This window comes from Sebastes fasciatus, chromosome 1 (assembly GCF_043250625.1).
Source record: "Sebastes fasciatus isolate fSebFas1 chromosome 1, fSebFas1.pri, whole genome shotgun sequence".
NCBI lineage: Eukaryota > Metazoa > Chordata > Actinopteri > Perciformes > Sebastidae > Sebastes > Sebastes fasciatus.
The window spans coordinates 36312384-36335087 of NC_133795.1; the positions used below are offsets into that span (position 1 = coordinate 36312384).

Genomic DNA, 22704 nt, shown 5'->3' on the forward strand with positions numbered 1-22704 from the left:
TTGGCTCCTCAGGCTTTGGTGATGGCTCCACATTTCTCATAAACTCTCCCTCACCCGGGACAGGAACCCGGTGTGGGCAACGGACCGCTGTACGGGCAGCCGTTTACAGACAGGCTAGTGACACATCACACACACTCCTGAGGCTGCAGAGATTGTTTTTAAGAAATCTCATAAGCCATTGTTTTACTGCTTCATTTTTCGTTTTAAATAAGAAAGTAGAGATAAGTAACCTAAGCAACTAGTGTAGTAATAATAATAATAATAATTTATACAACACTTGTCAAACTTAAGTACAAAGTTCTTTCCAGATTAAAAGATTTACAGAAAAGAAATGAAAAATAAATCATAATCTCATGTAACAGCGGGGCAGCTAAGCTGAAATATTCATAACAATTGTGCATTTTGCGATTAAAGCAACAAATTTGGCACAGATGTAGGGTTATATGTCACGAAAATATATAGATATCGGGGCGCTGCCAATTCGGCCCCTGACGGACGCGGCAGCCATTTTCCAAAATGGCCGCAAAATAGGTTGCAGAAAACTGATTTTACGACTCTTGATGATTTCCAAGGTGCGTTCAAGCTGATGAGATCAGATGTCAGAAGATCACAGAAATGATTTTTTTACCTCCTCATTTTTTAAGGGTACTTTTTAAAAGCTTTTAACCTGAGAAAAACATTAAAACCAGATAAAAGGAGCATGGTCACTTCAGGGTCAAACTTCACCCCCATGCCTTCATGGTAGAATGACGACCAATAAAGCAGTAAAACTGACGGAGATAACGCTGGATACATTTATTGGTCGCCAGTATCCTCTAATCACAGTTAAAGTGATGCTGAACTTTGGTAGAACTTTGGGTTGTATTGCTAGCAGTAAAACTGACAGAGATGACATGAGAGCTTTTTAGTTGGAGTAAGCACTTCAGGTTCATATGACAATGTTTTATTTTTGCAATGGCCTTCTAATCTGAGCAAAGGAGCTGATATTTGTCCGGTCTCTAACCTGTGACCAAGCTGACTTGGTTGAACTTATAAGGAAACTTAGATCAGTCTCCTGTTGAAATACAGGGTTAAAGAGACACACAAGCTTCTCCACCACGGCAAGGTGCCAACTCCAGTAGGATTCATTTTTTTGTTTTATTTTTTTGATATGCAATAGCACTTTAAAAACATGTATATACTATTGTATAACAGCAAACGCTGGCCGGGTTACGGCATGATACAAGAACTGAGGAAGCGGGTTGCTGGAGGCAAAGTTTGACCAAAAGAAATCCAATTAAATATTCCATTGCCATACTCCAGCACATTGTTTACACTTTGGGATCCACAAATTTGAATGTTTTGGACGTGATTAAAGTGCGCACGTTGTTGGTTTGCTTGGTTTTGCGGAGCGTTTCAGACGGAGGGAGAATACAGATATATTCAGGCAGGCAGTATGAAAAATAATGTTGCATTGTCAGGGAAAACATAGGGTGGTTCCCCTGAACGTTGGTGAATGAGGGGAGAGATGGACTGGTACCACGGGACATTTTAGAACATTTTCATATTTTTCGTAGGTCTTGTGCTGATCAGCCACCACACTCTAAGAAAAAACATCTGAAGAAAAACAGAAAATGTCCTGGAAGAAAATTACCAGGGGTCTCTTTTATAAAACTGTGCGTAGGATCCATACTAAAAATGTACGTGCGCACAAAAGCCTAAAAATGGCGTGCGCCAAAAAAAAATCAGACTTATAAAACTGTGCGTACGCACACCTGCACGCAATGTTCCCTTTATAAATCACACTCCACCTGGAAATGTGCGCACGTGGATCCGCCTCATATTCCGCCCACTACACGCCCACATTCAACCATAAATGGTCGATGCAAAGCACCTCATGAATGTTTCTGCATGTGAATGAGCCTGTTGTTGATCAGTGGTTCTTTACGGTGAATCACGGCAACTCCCAAGAGGAAGACCAAGAAAAGGAGTTTTTCTGACACAGAGATGGAGGTGTTTGTAGGTGAGGAGGTCTCTGAACACTCGTTCCCCCCTGATTCTCTCATTCACGTCACGTAGTCCTCACAGTGCCGGTATATCCACCAGCACCATGCAGCATGTTCCGAGTCTCACCGCTGTGTTTATATCTTTACAGCAATCACACTGATCCATTCACTTAAAATGATCAAGACAATCAGTAATATCCCCCACCTGGATATCATTAGAAAAAAGGAAGTTTGACAGGTGTACACTATTTATTATTTATTTATTTATTATTTAAGTTTTTATAGTGAACTTGTCCTGCATTATGATTAGGACTGATAATGATAATGCTGATATGGAGTGTAACGATTGTGTGAGAGCTGTCACTGGCTTCATTTACACACTTTGTTAATTTACACAATCCATACTGGTGAAGATGTGCTGGTTGGAGGTGACTGGAGGAGGCAGAGTGTGTGGCGCAGCGCGGTGGCGCACTGGAGACAGTCTGATAGTTGCATCGGATAGCCATTTTCATTTTGTCTATATGTATACTGTATCTGTCCCTATCTAATAAACCATAAATAAATGAATAAGTCATGTCATTGTAACCCACCTGATGAATAAGTATACACTGGACTAGTATAACCTAGATTCGTAGAGAGGAATAATGAACAGGAATCGGACACCACAATGAGTAAGCAGAACACAGAATTAAGTTTAAGGGAAAATGATTGTATTGACACAGAATAAATTCACAATTACTGCCGACATTCAGTTTTGTTCAGTTTGAAATGTCTATTGAACTGGGTGCACCCTAAAAAATAAAAGTAATCCCCAAAATAAAATGTTCAGATCCAATTGTCTTTTGAGGTCCTTCCCCACAGTCCTACCACACTGACAGCAACGCAGATGAAAGTTGAAAGCGCTCCTCAATCCAGGTGCTCAGCACGGGTAGCTCGCCATCCCCCTCGTCAGGGAGAGATTCCAATCCAAATCCGGAGTTCAAGGGTATCCAGAAAACCTAGCCTGTGTAAAATAACACGGCTTATAATAATAATAATAATAATAATAATAATAATAATAATAATAGCTTGGATTTATATAGCGCCTTTCATGAAACCCAAGGACGCTTAACAAAGACATAAATAAACACAACAAATGTAACAGTAGCTAGAGGCCATAGGCCTTGGTGAAGAGGTGGGTTTTGAGGAGTCTTTTGAAGGTGTCCAGAGATGGTGCGTTGCGGAGCTCTATGGGGAGAGAGTTCCAGAGGGTGGGGGCTGTCACACTGAAGGCTCTGTCCCCAAAAGTTCTCATTCTTGTGTGAGGGACGGAGAGCTGACCCGTGCCTGAGGATCTAAGGTTCCGGGGCTGTGTGTAAGGGTGGAGGAGGTTAGATAAATACTGAGGAGCCAGGGCGTTGAGGGATTTGTAGGTGAGGAGGAGGATCTTGTAGGTGATGCGGGACTTGACCGGGAGCCAGTGGAGGTGGATGAGTGTGGGGGTGATGTGCTGCCAGGGCTTGGTGCGGGTGAGAACCCTGGCAGTCGAGTTTTGCACATACTGGAGCCTGTCCAGGGCTTTGCTGGGAACCCCGGACAGAACTCCATTGCAGTAGTCCAAACGGGAGGTGACGAAAGCGTGGATGAGGGTTTCTGCCACAGAGTCAGAGAAAGAAGAATTATAGAAGAATTGCTATATATATAGCAATATATGCAAATCTATCCAAGCTCTTAACTGTACAGTTTAATTTGATCAATATCAACATATAATACAACTTTTCAATGCTTAACCCATGAATGTAGGAGAACTGTTGCATCACAATATTAACTTGCATCGTAATATTAACATATGAAATATGTCAACCTCACTATTATTATAAACCACTCAATAGTAAAGTGTAAACAACACTATTAAATGACTATTTAATAATTGTGAACCCATTTGAGTTGGAGATTATTATGCAAACAACCTACAGTTTAAACATTAAATACTCACTATATGTGAATATTGTGAGTAAGGCAATGTGAATACTTTCCCTGTCACAACACTGACACCTTGCGTTGATGCACACAAGCAGCACAGGGATGAACAGAATCAAGCTAATCTCATAACCCATGAACTTCAGCTAAAGAATCCCTCTCTGTCCACACAATGTAAATAACACACACATATTACACACACATATTTCTTTCTGCCTCTATCACCAAAGAAATACAAAATATCATTTTAGAATACAGCTCAGTGGCAAAACATTTCGCTATGCCAGCTCTCAGAGCATTTGACTCGTGTTGCCATGTGCGGCGGCTGCTTTAATGTTTGGAACGCACCGAGAAAAGAAAAGAATCAAACGATGCTCTCAGATGTTCTCAGGTCGCTTCAATAGGTGACGGAGCTCTTACTGGCTCATATATAGTTTTACTTCTCTCTGTTCAGTAGTATATCAAGTATAAGTAGTAATAATATCACTCTGTAAATCCAGCTTCTCCGCTGCTCTCTCATCAATCTCCGTGTTTTCCACACTGCGTCTCTAACCTGAGTGAGGAGGCGGGACTTGGGATGTTTCTTCTTCTTCTCTTCTCTCGGTTTCTGGCGGATCGCAACCAACTTTAAGGTGCATACCGCCACCTACTGTACAAGAGTGTGTAACATCATGTCATTTGCACTTTACTCCTACTCTTAAATTCTACCCACCAATCCTGTGTCTCTTAAGAACATTAATAATGCCTTCCTGGTGCCTTCAACCCCCTCACCCTCTGTTCCCAGTATCCCCATCAGATCCCAGTCCCGTCCCTCCTCTCTGACTTGGTCCTGTAGTCTTTTTCTTTCAGCCTCATACTTTTTACATTGAATTAGGATATGCTCCACATTTTCTTTATCACCACAATCCCCACACTTGTCACTGTTCCTTTTCCCCATTAAAGCCAACGTGCCATTAAGAGTCTTGTTATGATGATTTCTTCCCTTCTGTTCCTTTCTTTATACGTCTTTGTTATGACCGACTTTTGTATTTTGAAATATCTCCTTCCTTTCTGGTCCTCCTCCCATCTTTTCTGCCATATCTCAACTCCTTTCCTTTTAATCACAGCTTTTCCTTCTCCTTTCCCAAGTAAAACTTTTACTGTAATGTCTTTTTGCAGTGAACTTTTTGCTAGTTTATCTGCAAACTCGTTTCCTTTCACCCCCTCGTGTGCTGGAACCCAACAGAATAATACATCTATACCCCCTCTGTGTAGTCTTAGCAAGCTATAGTACAGTTCAATGATTAGATCTTGCCTTACAGCTTTTGTTGAATGTATACTTTCCAAAACAGCTTTTGAATCTGTGCATATCACCACTCGGTCAGGTCTGACCTCCTCAACCCACTGCATTGCAATGATGATTGCCACTATTTCTGCTGTGTACACTGATACCTGGTCTGAAAGTCTTTTGGAAATAGATATTTTAAATTCTGGAATATATATACCGACTCCCACACACTCCTGTTTATTTTTGGATCCATCTGTATATATTTTGAGATAATTATTATAGCTGTTCCTTAGGTATACACTTGTTTTAACTCTCACTTCATTTACTTGCCATTCCCTTTTCTTTTCAATGATACTCATGTCTATTTTAACTTCTGGGAGCAGCCAGGGGGGTACGCTGCTTATTGGTGTCGACCTGGTGAACTCGAAGGCCTCCAATCCATATGTCCGCACTTTTTCTTCCATTGTCCATCCAAATCCATACCCTTGAACCTTAGAGTATTCCCAGCAGTTTTGAATTGTTACCTTTGTAGGATTTTCTTCTCCACTTCCTTTTAACCTGACCCAGTATGCTAGAGCTAATTTCTCTCTTCTTAATTCCAGTGTAGTCTCTCCTGCTTCAATTAATACTGCATTAATGGGTGTTGACTTGATAGCTCCGATACATAACCGTAATGCTCTACACTGTATTCTATCCACTTTTTGTAATGATGTCTTTGCTGCTGCTTCATAAACTATACAACCATAATCCATTGTTGATCTCATGTTCGCCCTATATATGTCAATCAATGACTGTTTATCTGCCCCCCAGTTACATCCAGCCACAGCTCGTAGTCAATTTATTACTTTTTTGCATTTTGTTTCCAGATGTTTTATATGAACATGCCATGTATATTTACTGTCTAACCATAGACCCAGATATTTGTATTCATTCACCCTCTCCATCAACTGACCATATAATGTTAAATTCTCAGTATTAATGTTTCTCTTTTTTGTAAATATCATATAACATGTTTTATTTGTTGACATTTTGAATCCCCACTCATATGACCATTTCTCTACTTTCCCTATTGCTTTCCTTATATTTTCCATCACATATGGCACATTTCTTCCCCTCATCCATATTGCCCCATCATCTGCATATATCGCTGATTTGATGCATCCATCTAAATTTTCAAATATATCATTTATCATTATGTTAAACAACACCGGGCTGATTGCACTCCCACTTGGAATGTTTGACACCAATAGCAACAGTTATTTCACTTTGAACCAATGAGCTTATTTGTTGTCAAGTTTTTGACCGGTAGAACACATCCTGATGCAAAGTTAAAACTCTGAGCAAAAACGGAAATAAAATAAACAATGATAAATTAATTTCAGAATAAAATATAGAATGTGGTTATTTATTAAATAAAAGGAATTTTCAGTGAGGGAAATATCTCTAAATGTTTTAGAAACAACTGGTTTTCCCAGAGGGTTACATCATGTTTACTGCAGCGATTTTACACAACAACTTTATGAAAACTAATATGGTACTTGGTGATATCTGCACACTATTAGTAGATATTATTAAAACTATTGGCGCTCTGTTCTGCCATTCTTTAATGCTATTTGATATAATCTTGGATTTCTACAACCGATGATGATGATTTCATCAGCTGCTCCACAGCTGACTGCGACTCTCGGAAGTCCGGTCCTCTCCTCTCAGATCTCCTCTGAGCTCCGGTGGTGGAGGGGGGGACATGATGGTGAGACAGCGCTGATGAGATATTGAGCGGAATTTGCTTTGAGATTTGAGTTGATCTTTTACAATTTGTAAGGTGCTTATGTAATAGTTATGGCTCACTAGCACAAAGAACACTGCTGTTTTAAATGTTTATGATACAGTGGATATAAGTATGAAGTGAAGTTAAATGTGTGAGAGGTATCATTATACGTATAATGACATTTAATGTCTACAGTCTGGCTTCAATTCATCTGCGTCTCCAGTTTCCCCTGCCTCGGTGCCTCCATAATATGCGTACGCACGGGTCAAAGTTTCCGTACCGGTGCGCACATTCTCCCGTCAAGTTTGTTTTTATAGATCACAACTGTTGCGTGGGAAGTGGCGTACGCACATTTCAGGCCCCGTTTTGTGCGTACGCAACGGTTATAAATGAGACCCCAGGACATTTTCCGTTAAGTTAACCATCAGGGGGAGGGACGCAATTGCGGACCAGGGGCCTCATGTATAAAAGACTGCGCAGCTTTCACACTGGAAGATGGCGTACTAACAAAATTGGAAAAGTACGTAAGCACAGAAATTTCCACATGTATAAAACTGTGCGTACGCCTGTTCCTGCGTACCTTTCCTTTATACATCTCAATGAACGTGAAATTGAGCGCAGCTGCACGTGCCACTTGGTCCGCCTTGTCTCCTCCCATTAATAACTATGCAAATGACTATAAACACGCTCCATGCTGTCACCTATTGTCCAAATAACGACGGCAAATCACGCTGGAAAAGGAACAAAAAGAAGAACGGTCAGCTGCGCCCGAGCCTCGACTGCTGAGGGGCGGCGGTCTGGCCGTGTCCTCACTAACGCTGTGCTGTGAGTCACAGAGAGAGATTGTCAATACAATGAAGAATATATATGCAACGAATTAAAAAGAATGAATGAGGTTCTTGGTGGGATAAGTTATATATTAAAAGACCTTGTTGAAAAATAAATGTTTGTCTCAACTCACCTCGTTGCTTTACATTCTGTGTGTTGCATCTAAACGGCGCTGTAAAGCTGCTGCTTTTGGCTCATTGTTAGGTGTGCCAGGGTCCGGTTCATCCATCTGAAGCTCCTCTGGAGCACAGACACAGCATGTTGGTCTGCCACATTGTGCAGCACGCGATTTTGGTTTTGACACAGTGGTTAAGGCATGTCATCTCAGGGACATTAGTTTAAATGTGTTTTTGTTGTGCCTTCTGATGTTAAACATTATGCGCAAACTAGTAAAGAAATATGTGGGTTTTTTTTTGGATCCCACATCATAAATAAAACTCAGTAAGTTGAGTGGAAAAAATATTTTACGCATTTAGCGAGTTTCAGTACTTTATAGTTTGACACTGCCAGATGACAGAGTTTGGAGGACGGCCCGCACATTTTCACGACTGGTCTAGAATTTGCGGCACGGTTCGCACATTCTCACGTCACGTTGACTTTTATACATCCCGGCGTCAGCGTGAAACACAGCGTACGCAACATTTTAGTACGTGCGCACCGTTTATACATGAGGCCCCAGGGGAATCTTGAAGTTACTCCTGAAGGATAACCACAAAAATCGCAAGCAATTCAAAGGGAGAAGGGGAAACACCAAATGAAAACAGGCCTAAAGGAAGACTCCCTACACTCAATATAACTTGAAAAGACTAAAACTAAAACACCGCTATCGAGCAGCTGACTAGAACAGAGATCCTGCAGGTCCTTTCAGCTGTCAGCATTCCCACGCATTTTCAGCAGGAAATGCATTTTCTAGTTAGTATTATTAGACTGCAAATCAGCCACGTTGTAAGTGTGGCTCCGTCTATTTCTTAAAGATGCCCACTTAAGCTACAGAGTCCAAGCATGTAGTTGACGCGTGTTTCAATAAAACTCCGTAGTCCATGTTCTTCATTTCAACCGTTTACTGAAAATCTTTCTTTAGTCTACAAATACAAAAATGGTAACAAAATATCAAAAACATAAGCAGTAAAAAGGTAAGAACAGTAATATTAAGCACGGTATATTAAGCACGGTATATTAAGCACGGTCAAAGACTAGTGTGCTCTCCAGGCTCCATAGCTTCAACTGAATCGTTTAACGAGCACATGCAGCACAATTTAGCTTTCGCCCAATCAGAATACAGGACTGGCTGCAGTCACACTTGGTCCTTATTGAGCACACTGCAGTGAAACTACAGAGTTATTTATCTCAAGCAAATTAAACAAAATGTAAATTTGTTTAAACAGATCGCAAACAGATAAATGTCTTTAACTTATTCAGTCTCTTTTGATCTTCACAATGCCTCCTCCAAGAGGCATATCTTAGTTATGGGTCTCTCCAATGTGCTTGTCTTCGTCTGAACACAGACACTGCGGACGGTTCCTTTCGAGTCTGGCATTATCTTGACGATTTTTCCCATTATGAGGCTTGTAAGGCGCTGCTCGGCTAAAGATCTGTTATCAGGCATTTTTAAGTCTTTGTCTTTCAGTGGTAGTCCGATGCAGTAGTGACCATCAACTAGCTGTGTTGATCCTTTCACTGAGTCAAGGAACTGACGGTCCTCCTGTGACATCTCAGTCTTATCATCGTATCCTCTCTCTGGGAAGTCTGCATTGTACAGCTGAGTCAACAGGTTTTCCACATTGGATACTGAAATGCGATTGACTGAGTGACTCACCATTTCTAGGTTGGCTGTAGTGGTGCCTCTGAGTGGACCGTTGATGACCCATCCAAGAGGAGTCTTCACTGCATACGGCCCATCACATCTGCTGTTTATTATCTGCTGGGGCTCCATGGCTTTAAAGGCATCAGTACCAATAAGCAAGCCGACTTCTGCTTCGATATGCGAGATGCGAACTTCATGCAGATAAGGCCATCGATCGACATCTTTCTGAAGAGGAACGTTGTCTTTTTTCACTGGTATACTTGGTTGAGTGAACGCCTGCGGAAGGTCTATGTAATTCTTCCCTTCCAGGCTGCATACTTCCAGATCTGACAGAACGTGAGTGCTCACCTTCTTTTCTGATGCCATAGTAGTGAGTAAGAGTTCCGCTTTCCTTCCTCGGAGGTTAAGCTGCTGCCTGACCTCATCGGTACAGAAGGTTGCTGTGCTTTCTTGGTCTAAAAACGCATAGACCTGGATCACCTTGTCACTTCTTTTGGACTTTATTTTCACTGGTACTATGGAAAGGATATTTTCTCCATTACCTGCCCCAGTGTCTCTGCTGCTTTCATGTTCTGTTCCTACGAAGGCGCTTGTGACCGCGTTAGTAGTTTCTGTATTCCTATTTTCATCCTTTTCGGACAGAACTGGGAATTCCTTCACAACATGCAAAATGCTTGGGTGTTTTCCTGAACACTCCTGGCATTGCATTCTCTTACGACAATATTTACTCATGTGACCTGGTGTGAGGCATCCAAAACAGAGTCCTTGTGATGTTAAGAATTTGATTCTGTCTTTGGGAGTCTGTTCTTTTATCTTCTCACAAAACTCCAAGGTGTGGCTTTTATGACAGTACATGCAGGATTTTTGGAAAACATCAGATAGTTTGGCTGAACCATACTTCTTCTCTTGTGGTTGTTGAGCACCACTGTGTCTTCCAGCCAGAGAGACACTTGTAGCAAAACTGATGCTCTTGGGGTTACTTGTCTTAATGTTTATCTTAGGCTTCCCCTTTCCTTCTACGCTGACATCCAAAATATCTCCCAAAAGTGGGTCGTTGCTGACCTTTGCTTGCCAGTTGATGAAATCCACCAGGTCGGAAAACCTGGCTCTTCTTCCTGTTTTTGTTTGGATTTCATATGCTCGATTTCTCCACCGTTCTTTTAGTTTGAAGGGGAGTTTTGAGATGACAGTCTTCATATTGCTAGGGTTGTCCATCTCATCCATGTAATCCACATCACTCATAGTGTTTCGACATCCTATGAGGAACAAAGCATATGCATTTAATGCTTTCCTGTCTTCTGATTTTATCTGAGGCCATTCAAGAGCTTTATTCATCAAGGCTGTGGTTATTCGCAGTTCATCTCCATACTGTTGTTGAAGGAGCCTCCTAGCTTCTCTGTAACCTTCATCTGGCCACATGTGTTCACAACTACGAACAAGGTTAAGAGGTTCTCCACTTGTGACCTGCTGCAGGTAGAACAACCTATCTTGTGCACTAGCAGTCTTGTTCTCAATAGTCTGTTCGAATGCCCTTATAAACGAACGGTAGCTGAGTGGATCTCCTGAGAAAGTTGGAACATCTCTCTGTGGGAGTTGTGACATGTTTTGCTGCTTGACTAGCATTTCTGTTATCTCATTCTGGCACTGCATTATTTTGGAGATGCCATCAGAGGAACCTGCTTGCTGTGAAGGGTCTGGAGGTACTGTTGAACTAGCTGCTCTCTGAGGGGGAGGTACTGCTGACCTGGCTGCTTTAAGAGGCGAAGCTCTGTGATGATCATTAGCAGTCTGAGCTGGGTGCTTTGGGCCTACAGGTGCTGGGAAACTCACTTGTGTCTCACCATCTTCATCTTTAACATACATGTCCTTTAAACCCACTTTGTACCTGCTTTTTGACTCGTAATATTCATTCATGCCATCTTGACCATCTTCATAATCTGCATACACCTTTATTTTGGCGTCTGATGCAGCAATCTTGGCATCTAGCTCCACTTGCTCTTTGCGCGCCTTTAAGTGTGTTTCTTCCATCTCAATGTCTTGACGTTTCTTTAGAAAGGCAGCACGTGCTAACAGCTCTTCCCGCTCTGCCTGCAGCTTCAAACGAGCAGAACTTGCACTGGATGCTTGTGATGCATGGCTAAGCACAGAGCTTCTCTTGGATGTGCGACTGATGACCTCTGAGATGCTATCACTTGGCTTTATGTCATCATCATCCTCATATTTATTGCCATCATCATTCTCTTCTTCAGGATGTCTCTTAATCTTTTCAATCCAGTCCTCTGTTTCCTGAACAAAGTTCTCAAAGTCCACACATTTGGGCATGTACCAGTTACACTGCTCCTCTTCTTTATCTTCGTCTTCTAGAAGAGTTCATATTTCTGCATTAAGCTCTTTAAATTCTCTAAAGAACTTCCAAAAGATAAATAATGCTTCATCTTTAATCATTTCATTATTAACTTTATCTTTCTTGAGATTTTCAATCTCCCTTCTTTTACGAGTGAGATGAGCCAGCTTGCCTTTTCTTTCATTCTTAAGCCTGTTCACTTTTTCTTCCACAGCCTTTGCCGTGGGCTTTGGCTCCCTCTTCTGGCCGTTTCCTGCAACTTCCATTATCTACGGCGTCACTCTTGCCAAGGTTTAATGCACACAAACTGTCTTGTTTTCTTCAAAACGACAGCTTCTCACTCTTCCACAATATGTCCACAGACGTTTTCAAGAGTTTTAACATGTGCACTTCAAAGAATGACCACTGCAGCTTAGTTGCAAAACGGCTTGAGGCTTAATTGAACATGGCTCCAGAATGTAAGGACATTGTAGACTGAGATCTTCATGTACTCACTTTCCTTTAGTGCACAGCGATGAAAATCAACGTGGCTCTTATATCCTTGTTACGTGAAGAATTATGTCCATAATCCACGTCTCTTTACAAAGGGTCCATCCATATGCTTCGTTTCCTTAACGAGCTTAGTCTTTGACTAATGTAAGTGTGGCTCCGTCTATTTCTTTAGATGCCCACTTAAGCTACAGAGTCCAAGCATGTAGTTGACGCGTGTTTCAATAAAACTCCGTAGTCCATGTTCTTCATTTCAACCGGTTACTGAAAATCTTTCTTTAGTCTTCAAATACAAAAATGGTAACAAAATATCAAAAACATAAGCAGTAAAAAAGCAAGAACAGTAATATTAAGCACGGTATATTAAGCACGGTCAAAGACTAGTGTGCTCTCCAGGCTCCATGGCTTCAACTGAATCGTTTAACGAGCACATGCAGCACAATTTAGCTTTCGCCCAATCAGAATACAGGACTGGCTGCAGTCACAATTGGTCCTTATTGAGCACACTGCAGTGAAACTACAGAGTTATTTATCTCAAGCAAATAAAACAAAATGTAAATTAACCACAGATATTTCTACTGAACAAATGGCTCTAACATGCATATTTTATCTTAAACTATGTTATTCAAATTTAAGGAAATCATTTTGAAAGATGTCACAACTCAAATATGAATTGAGAATTTGTGCTTACATCAATTCCTCAAAGTAAGCATGCGCAAAATATCCAGAAGTGAGGCTCTACTCAGCTGCAGGACAGCGTGACCACTGAGACCATGACGCCTTCTCTGCACCGACGGTGACTGTTCGGCCAGGACGGAGCAATCTGTTTTAATAACTCCACTACAAAATTCATAATTATTATGTAACCCGGGCACTTAGCAGAAACCCAGGCTATTACAACCCGACAACGCCACTCTGGGAATTTCACCCAGAGAATAACCCAACCAAGTTACACAAGTTCCTTGATAAAGAGACGGGGCAGAGACGTGAGTTTCAAGTTTCAAAATCAAATAACTTTTATTTAAATTCAAAAATGGTGATTAGTTGCTGCAATGATAAAAGCTGCAAGAGAGGCCAGGCTAGAAAAATAATGTCCTTTATTACAAAAATAGAGTTCAAATGTTTTTAAAAATGTCACTACACCACTAACCTTACCAGTACAGGAGGAAGGGTGCCAGGGAAACCCACAGGAGGAATGGAGTGAGGGGAGAGGAAATGCAGAACAGTTCACCACCACCAGTAGTTGGAAAAACACACAGTTACTTCCACTCACACTGCAAGGTAAAGAGCACACAGGGGTTAGGAGGACACAGCAAGCCTCATGCAATAAGAACCCCAACACAAGAAGAATCCCTCCACCCACTGACCAACCACCTGCAAGTATATAGCAACCCAACCGTCCTGTTAACTGGCAGAGAGCTAGGAATGTTCACTTCCCGATTACCTCCACAACAGCTGGTTTACAGATAAACTAAATAAATGCCCCCTCCCCTATTACAGCAAGAAACCTATGTTGGTGTTGGGCCACCACTTTAAACAAAAAGAAAGAAGCAAATGAACAAAAGCAAAACACACTAACCACAAATGCAGAAGATAGAGGTAAACGGGTAAACAGATTATTAAAAATAAATCAACATACAAAAATCCAATACAACCAAAAATAACTTAATAACCAGAAATAGGAAAAATAAAATAACTAACTAAGGGACAAAAACAGCAGTGGCAACAGAGCTCCTCCTCCGCCACGTACAGCCAACTACGTCACACAGGAAGCACCAGTTTCCTCGTTCCTCGAGCCGCAAGTTACGGTGACCAAACAATTGGCCTACGTGTGATCCTCCAGCACGCCAACGCACACACACCGTATCCTACGCTCTTCATATAAAGCTACACGAGCGTCGCGGGGGGGAGCTAAGACTGCAAACGGCACCTTAGTCTGATGTTCATCTCCCTCAACAGCAGTAACAGGACAGAACAGAGTGAGCCGAGCCTCCGTTTGGCCACCAGCTGCTCCCTTTAAGGGGCTGCTAGACTAGGGGAGTAATGAAGGTGTCAACCGTTCTCAATCTCAGTGATTAAGGGGGAAAGATCACCAATGACAATTAGTTGCAACTTTGACGTGATCTGTTGGGGGTCTTGGGAATGCATGTCGCCTAGCTCACTAGCTAAAGAGTGCTACAGGAATGAGTCCTAACACCCGGATATGAGTCAGCATTTTAGCACATTAGAGCTAACTAGAATCAGATACTGATGTGCAAGATGCAAGTAAAATCATATCTAAATTTAGTCCTCCGCCGCTAACCTCTGGAACAGCTTACCTTTTCATATCAACAGCTCAGACAAACAGAATAGTTGAACCTCTTTTTGCTGGCGTTTCATTAAGTTAATTTTCTGTTGAGCTGCAACTCCTTTACTGCTATTATATTCACATTATTACCTCCTTCAACGCCCGAGGTTATGTTTTCATCAGCGTTGGTTTGTCTGTTATCAGGATTACTGCAAAAGTTCGTGAAGGATTTGAATGAATTGTTTTGGAGGGGTGGAGTGTAGCACAATGAACAATTCATTAGATTTTGGTGGCGATCCGGATCATGATCCAGATTCAGGATTTTCTTTTAAGAATTCCAATCAGCCTGAGCATTAAGACCACAGGGTATAACACATGTGCAGTGTAGCTGATGACACGTTGATGACGCGTGACCCCGCCTTCTTCCTCCTGAGAGCAGAGAGATACGTGTGTGGATGTGTGGCGAGACATCGAGGTGCGACGGGAGCTGCTGTCCGTCCGTGGTGAGAAAGAAAAAAAAGCGGTAGATGACGGGATGAGAGACGACGTAGTGTAACGTTATACAGACATAACAAGGCTGCTGAATGAGAGAGGCATCCGCCGATACGTTACACGGAAACACACCGTGTTAATAACAAGCCGACCACCTCACGGTACCGCCAGCTGTGAGCTGTGATCTGTTTTTAAAGTCAGGCACCTTGGCGGAGGTCTACGCTCTCCGAGTGCCATTCTAGTGTTCATTGTTTTTACTCTGTTCTTATTATTGCTTGCTTTGTATTCATTGTCATCATGTACATGTTCAGCACTGCGGTTGTTTTTAAAACGTGCTGAGAGAGAGAGAGAGAGAGAGAGAGACTGCACACACTACAATTACCTCGGTTTAAAAATGAGTTCAACTGGACATTTTAAAGAGGCAGTTCATGAGCTGAGAGAGAAAGCACGCAGGGCTTTCTATGCCATTAAAAAAAATATCCAAACCGAAATACCGATTAAAATTTGGCTTAAACTTATCGAGTGTGTTATTGAACCAATTGCACTCTATGGCAGCGAGGTGTGGGGTCCACTTACAAACCAAGACTTCACTCAATGGGATAAACACCCCACTGAGACCCTGCATGCAGAGTTCTGTAAGATTCTCCTACATGTCCAGAGGAAAACTACAAATAATGCATGCAGGGCAGAATTAGGCCAGTATCCACAAAAAAGAGCAATTTTAAATTTTGGACACATCTAAAACATAGTGACCCCCTCTCATATCATTACCAAGCCCTGCAGTGCCAAGAGATGAGCAGAAAGGGGAACCCCCTTACCCAGCTGGTCCTGAGGCTGAGTTCATCAACCCTCTCCACTAACACACCAAGGCCTCAGGACCAGAACAGACCACCAATTAGACTCAACCAAATTACAACACAGTTAAAACAAAACTACATCACCTATTGGCAAACACAGACAAAGGCACAGAGCAGAATGCAGTGCTATCTGGCTCTAAACCAACAGTACACCATAGCAGACTATCTGAGCATGGTTACTGATCTACATTTAAGAAAAACCTGGACAAAGTACAGACTGAGTGAGCACAGCCTCGCCATTGAACAGGGGCGACACAGGAAGACCTGGCTCCCTGTAGAGCAATGGCTGTGTTCTCACTGCAGCCTGAGTGAGCCTGAGACAGAACTACACTTCCTCACCAGATGTGAGAAATATCAAAACTACAGGGAAATATATTTCAATAAAATTAATTTAATAACTAAAGGTTTTCTACAGCTCTCAGGTGAAGACAAATTATCTGTCCTACTGGGGGAGGACACTAGGACCTGTGAGCTGGTAGCAGCCTATGTTGCTGCCTGCCATCAACTGAGGGACAGGGACATGAACTGAGGGACAGGGACGGGGACAGCTGTCTGCACCTTGTTGTTGTTTGTTTGTTTGTTAATTTGTATATTACCTGTTTATATCATTGTTCAAATTAATTAATTGATTGAAATTATTTTGTATTTTATTTTATTTAATCGATATTTATGAATGTAATTATTGTAAAAAAAAAGATTCATCATTTGAATATGCTTTGGCAACATGTGCAGTGTTACGTCATGCCAATAAAGCCATTTGAATTGAATTGAATTGAGAGAGAGAGAGAGAGAGAGAGAGAGAGAGAGAGAGAAAAATGATGGATAGTGACCTTTCATTCATTCCAGGATCAAAAACAGGAAGAATGTGAAATACCATAAACCTAAGATGGTAAAAGGTGAGGGTCAACCAAGACCTACACACTACCAAGACCTACACACTACCCAGACATACACACTACCCAGACCTACACACTACCAAGACACCCTAAAGACACCCTAATAATTAAAGACACAGATGTGAGTTCTTTTTTTTGTTATGAAGTTTCCTCTATAAAACCTCCCTGGTCAAGACCTGTACAGCATCACTTGGGGTAATACAATATATTGTATTAACAAGTTTAGATTCAAGGAAAGACAGAGGTTCTGTAGGACATCTGAAGCTCAAATGTGTCCACCAGTTTTAGTCGTCATCAGCCTGACAACCCACAGTAGTCATCATGGTAAAAAAGTGTTATTAAGTTTCTCAAAGTCTGGTGTTTTATGGAGAAAAAAAGCCTGAACTACAGGATTCTCTCTATTATTGTAGATTTGTTAAAAAGAAAAAGTAGTAGGAAGAAATTCCCCAAACTTCCAGTTATCTAACAGCATTTTAAACATGGGCTTTTTTCTTTGCTCAGATAATGAAACGAAGAAGCTCTTTCACCCCAACAGATATGTGTTTGAGGCTTTGGAGCTCTGAACAAACTGGAAAAGGAGAACACTACATAGACTTGACTCTTTCTATGTTGTTGTCTTTAGTCAAAGAGTGTTGAACTGAATCAAAAACCAACATCTCTGCCGACACCAACGTCAAACAGACGCGAGTGTCAGAAACAACTTTATATACAGCTTTGCCAGACACACACACACACACACACACACACACACACACACACACACACACACACACACACACACACACACACACACACACACACACACACACACACACACAAAGCATCCTATTGGACGATTGCATCCTTCAGTAATCAGGCCGTCATCTGTGTCAGCTGTAGCTCCACCTGTCTTCACTCTGGAAGTAATCAGTGCCGTCTGGTGATCCACCTCATTGTGGCTCTTGTAATGCATCTTACACAAAAATCCAAGAGATTTGATCAATACACACTTTAAATCAATCTCATGTATTGCAACAAACAAAATAAATGCACATAAAGAAAGAGATGTAAATATGTAAAGAAAGAGATGTAGAGTCCATGTGGCAAGACGGTTTCGTTCATGTATCCAAAACAGTTTAAAAAGCCATAAATCCACAACAGTTGTTGTGTTTAAAGCTGCATGATACGGTTTGAATGAAGAACAAACAATAGTCCCGTTTGTGTGCTCTCCAGGTTGCTCAGAGAATCACCAAAGCACCACAGCTGTGGTTATACAGAGGAGACAACAAGCCCAGTGAAAATAAAACGTTCTGAACACGGTGTAGAAACAAGTGTTGAGCGTATCGTCAGAGGAATAATACGAGCTGAAGTGGAGAAAAAGAGCGTTCTTCTATCAGTATGTGGGGAAAGAAGTTGGAATTTGTATTCAATATATGAACTTGTGATTGTGTTCAATAACTATGATAACAAAATCCTCATGTCACAACTAATAAGTTATGTTACCTTTTAGTTTTAATCTTTCTTTAGATTGTTTTTAAACAGAGACTGACTGACTCTAAACATGAACACTGGACTTTGTGGTGTTTCAGGAGGAAAACTGCCTCAGTTATTCTCTCCTAGTCACATTTACTCCATCAGCTTTGTATGATACCCTGGAAAAAAGACAAGCAAAGACTTAGTTCATTCTTGTTTATTGATTATAGAAACCTTCAGTTTGTTCACACATCCCATCAGTAAAGTCTGCTAAATGACTCTTGTTCAATGATTTCACGTACAGATTCATTTTCATCCACACAATCAGTTTGTTTGAGCAGAATCTCAGCGATGTAACAGAGAATAATGATTTCCTTATTGATTATGATCATGATAATTACAGTTTCATTAAACATCTTAGGATCTCGTTTGTACGTCGATCTGGACGACAACATTTAGTCTGCCCAACAAATAAATGTGATTCTAGATATCTTTACAAAAAGTGGTGAGAACAGAATATCTATGATCAGAAATAAATCACTAGACCTTCCTTTAAGACCCGTGCAGTGGAAGAGAAACAACAACACACACACACACACACACACACACACACACACACAGACACACACACACACACACACACACACACACACACACACACACACACATATATATATATATATACAAATATTCATCAAACATTTAGAGCACAGAGAAGTTTACATTTTCATGCAGAGAAATATCAGTTCAGTTGAACAAAGATCATCATGAGCAGTGAAACAGACACAGGAAGGAGCGCCACCTGAAGACACTCACACATTTACAGAACCGCCGCCATTTTGGACTGAAAACACTTCTTATATTCATATTTTGTTGTTCAACACCGGCCATTTTGGTAGAATGTGACAATAGAATAGAAATAATGTGAATTTGTGGCTAAATTGTTACACAAATAATCAGTGGTCATGTCTATCATGTCTTGTGAACAGTTTTTTCCACTTATATCTTAATGTTTGATTGAAAGACAACTTATAATGATCAAATTGCATTCAGTAATAGTAAATGGTGACATTTACTAGTCAGTATATTATACATTTTATACAAGGTGTAAATGTATCATCATGACATACAGTCTGCAGGTTACAAGCATTTCAGCTTTTTATTAAAGCATGTGTATCAAAAGCATTCATCATATAAGTGGTGTGTAACAATATATACATACTTACAAAGTTGACGTCATCACTGATGTTGTTGCTGCCGTGTTTATTCCTAGATGGAGTGTTGATGGAGCAGCTACAATGTTAGCATAGCCTGGCACTGATCGATCCGGACTCCGTTCAGAAAACAAGCATTTTAAAAGTTGTTTGCTTGCTGTGTTGCGGACAGACCTGACAAAGCATGAATTCACTCTTTTTACAAATCAACATCATATTATCGTTATTTCGGCATCATTTTGATCCGTTTATTGATATTAAATCACAGCACAGTGTGTTTATTTTGGGTTCATACCGCAGTAGCGACGTGTGGCTTGCTAATGTGCTTCCTGCTTGGTGTGAATGCACGGTGGTAACACAATACGAAGCACAACGTAACGTAACTTAAACTACTATAAACAATAGCACATGCACAACAACAGCACGATGTAATGATTCAATGAACCGCTGACACAATCCCCAGAAAACATAAACACTGAACTGTTCTCCAGCTTTTCATTTAGAAAGAGCAACAACCAATGAGGAACCTGCAACAGTCGCTGATGAATCCTGTAACTTCATCACTCAGTCAGTCAGTCAGTGACACACTTTAGTGTTTGTAGGGCTGGTCCTCTGCGGTCCAGACACAAATCAGCTCTGCAGCAACAATGATGGACACCAGAGAAGTTTAAGAGTTAAAACACTGAATTTAACCCTTAAATGACTTCTGTCTATTTCAGTTTACACAACTCAGCAGTGACATCATAACCATAAAGCCTAAGTCCAGCATAGAGAGGCTCAGTGAATGTGGTCTGGACTCTGTGGAGGAGAGTCATGGTTTCAGAGACGCTGTAGAAGGACAGAATACCTGCACTGTGATCCAGGTACACTCCTACTCTGGAGGACGGAGGACCTGAGACGGGGGTTTTGACTTTGTTGTACAAAAATGTATAACTGTTTTGGTTACAATCTAACGCCCAAGATTTATCATTGTATCCAAACAAACGTTCATTCGACCCCCCTGCTCTCCTGATACTCTTGTATGTGACTGCTACATTAACTCCTGTCCCTCTCCTCTCCACCTCCCAGTAACAACGTCCAGTCAGACTCTCTCTACTCAGGACCTGACGACATGCAGTGAATCTGTCTGGATGACTAGAATAAGACTGATGTTGTATCATAAATGTTGCTTTTCTGTTCCCCTCAGATAATAACAGCTTTGTGTATGCTGTGTTTGGATCCAGTGTGATTTCTCGTGAATATTGTAAGAATCCAGCTCTGGTCTTGGGCTCTGGTTGTGACAGTAAAACATCCACTTCAGTCACTGTCTGTGAGACGTTTGTCCATTTCTCTCTCAGAACGTCCTGTAGTTTATCTCTGACTTCTGACACAGCCGCCGTCACGTCCTCAAAGTAGCTCAGAGGACGGATATTGATGCTGGATGTAGATTCAGTGAGTGGTGACAGTGAGGGGTAGTTATATAGAAACTGGTAGTGATCCTCTGTGTGTGACAGCAGCTTCATCTCAGCGTCTCTCCTCTTCAGCTCAGTGATCTCCTGCTCCAGCTTCTCCTGAAGCTCTTTGACTCGACTCACTTCACTTTTCTGCTGGGATCTGACCTGCTGCTTCACATCACAGCTTCTTTTCTCCATGAGACGGATCAGCTCGGTGAAGATCTTCTCACTGTCCTCCACTGCTTTATCAGCAGAGCGATTGACAGCCTCCACCTCCTGTTGGAGCAGCTTCACATCTTTCTCTCTGTCCTGGATCCTCTGCTGGATGTTGAGTCGACTCACCTCCAGCTCTCTCTGCCTCTCGGTCCTTTCTGCTGCAGCTGAGACGGTGTCGTGGCCTTTATGTTCATCCACAGAGCAGAGATAACAGATACACTGCTGATCAGTACGACAGAACATCTTCATCACCTCGTCGTGACGAGAGCAGATGTTCTCCTGGAGCTTCTTGGAGGGCTCCACCAGCTTGTGTTTCTTTAACGGAGCCACATCATAATGAGGCTGGAGGTGTTTCTCACAGTAAGAGGCCAGACACACCAGACAGGACTTGAAGGCTTTCAGTTTCCTCCCAGTGCAGACATCACAGGCCACATCTTCAGGTCCAGCATAGCAGTGATCAGCAGGAGCAGCTTGGAGTCCAGTCTTCTTCAGCTCCTCCACTAAATCTGCTAACATGGTGCTTTTCAGCAGGACAGGCCTCGGTGTGAAGGTCTGCCTACACTGAGGGCAGCTGTAGATCTTCTTCTCATCCTCTCCATCCCAGAAGCTTTTAATACAGTTCATGCAGTAGCTGTGTCCACAGGTAGTAGTCACCGGATCCTTCAGTAGATCCAGACAGATCGAACAAGAGAATGACTCTCTCTCCAGCTGAACTCCTTTCTGCGCCATTTCACCTCTCAGTAGCAACGACTGTCTGAGTTTCACTTCCTGAGAACCGACACTAGTTTGAGCTGTGATGTAATCATCATGTGTTATGTTGGTTACACCCACCTTCAAACTGTCGATCTGAAGGGGAGGGAACAAGGAAATAAGAGGACCGGGTTATCAAGTTGTGAATCATTCCAGGACGAGGAGCAGCACGACTGACTACGTCCCAAATCACATACTTTTACTTTTTACTTCTAGCACACTGCAGCTGCCCTTACAAAGTACGTACTGTTGCATGCAGTATGAATACAATATATCTGCTGTGCAGAGGATTGTGGGTCAGAACAGCCAGAAAAGCATGCTGGCTTCCATACTGTAAAATGTGACCAGATGTAGTGGGACATCCTGGTATTTTTGGCACACTGCATTTGACATACTATGTATTGGGACATAAGAAATCTTTTTTTCTGTCATACTAAGTAGTATGGTAGTATGGGTTTTGGAACGCACAGTATGTTTCGTCATTTACAAACGGAGCCTCGGTTCAAACCTGCTCCACATTTGAAAACATTTCAGTTTTCAGCTGTAAAATATTTCTTGGCTCCTCAGGCTTTGGTGATGGCTCCACATTTCTCATAAACTCTTCCTCACCCGGGACAGGAACCCGGTGTGGGCAACGGACCGCTGTACGGGCAGCCGTTTACT

At 41.8% G+C, this 22704-nt stretch overlaps 1 protein-coding gene across 1 annotated transcript; it reads right to left on the reverse strand.

Moving 5' to 3' along the window:
* Positions 1-20340: 20340 nt before the first annotated feature.
* On the reverse strand, positions 20341-22020 carry LOC141774380 (tripartite motif-containing protein 16-like). Its single transcript, XM_074647026.1, has one exon. The coding sequence runs from the start codon at positions 22018-22020 to the stop codon at positions 20353-20355; it is 1668 nt and encodes a 555-aa protein (XP_074503127.1). The 3' UTR covers positions 20341-20352.
* Between the last annotated feature and the right edge of the window lie 684 nt (positions 22021-22704).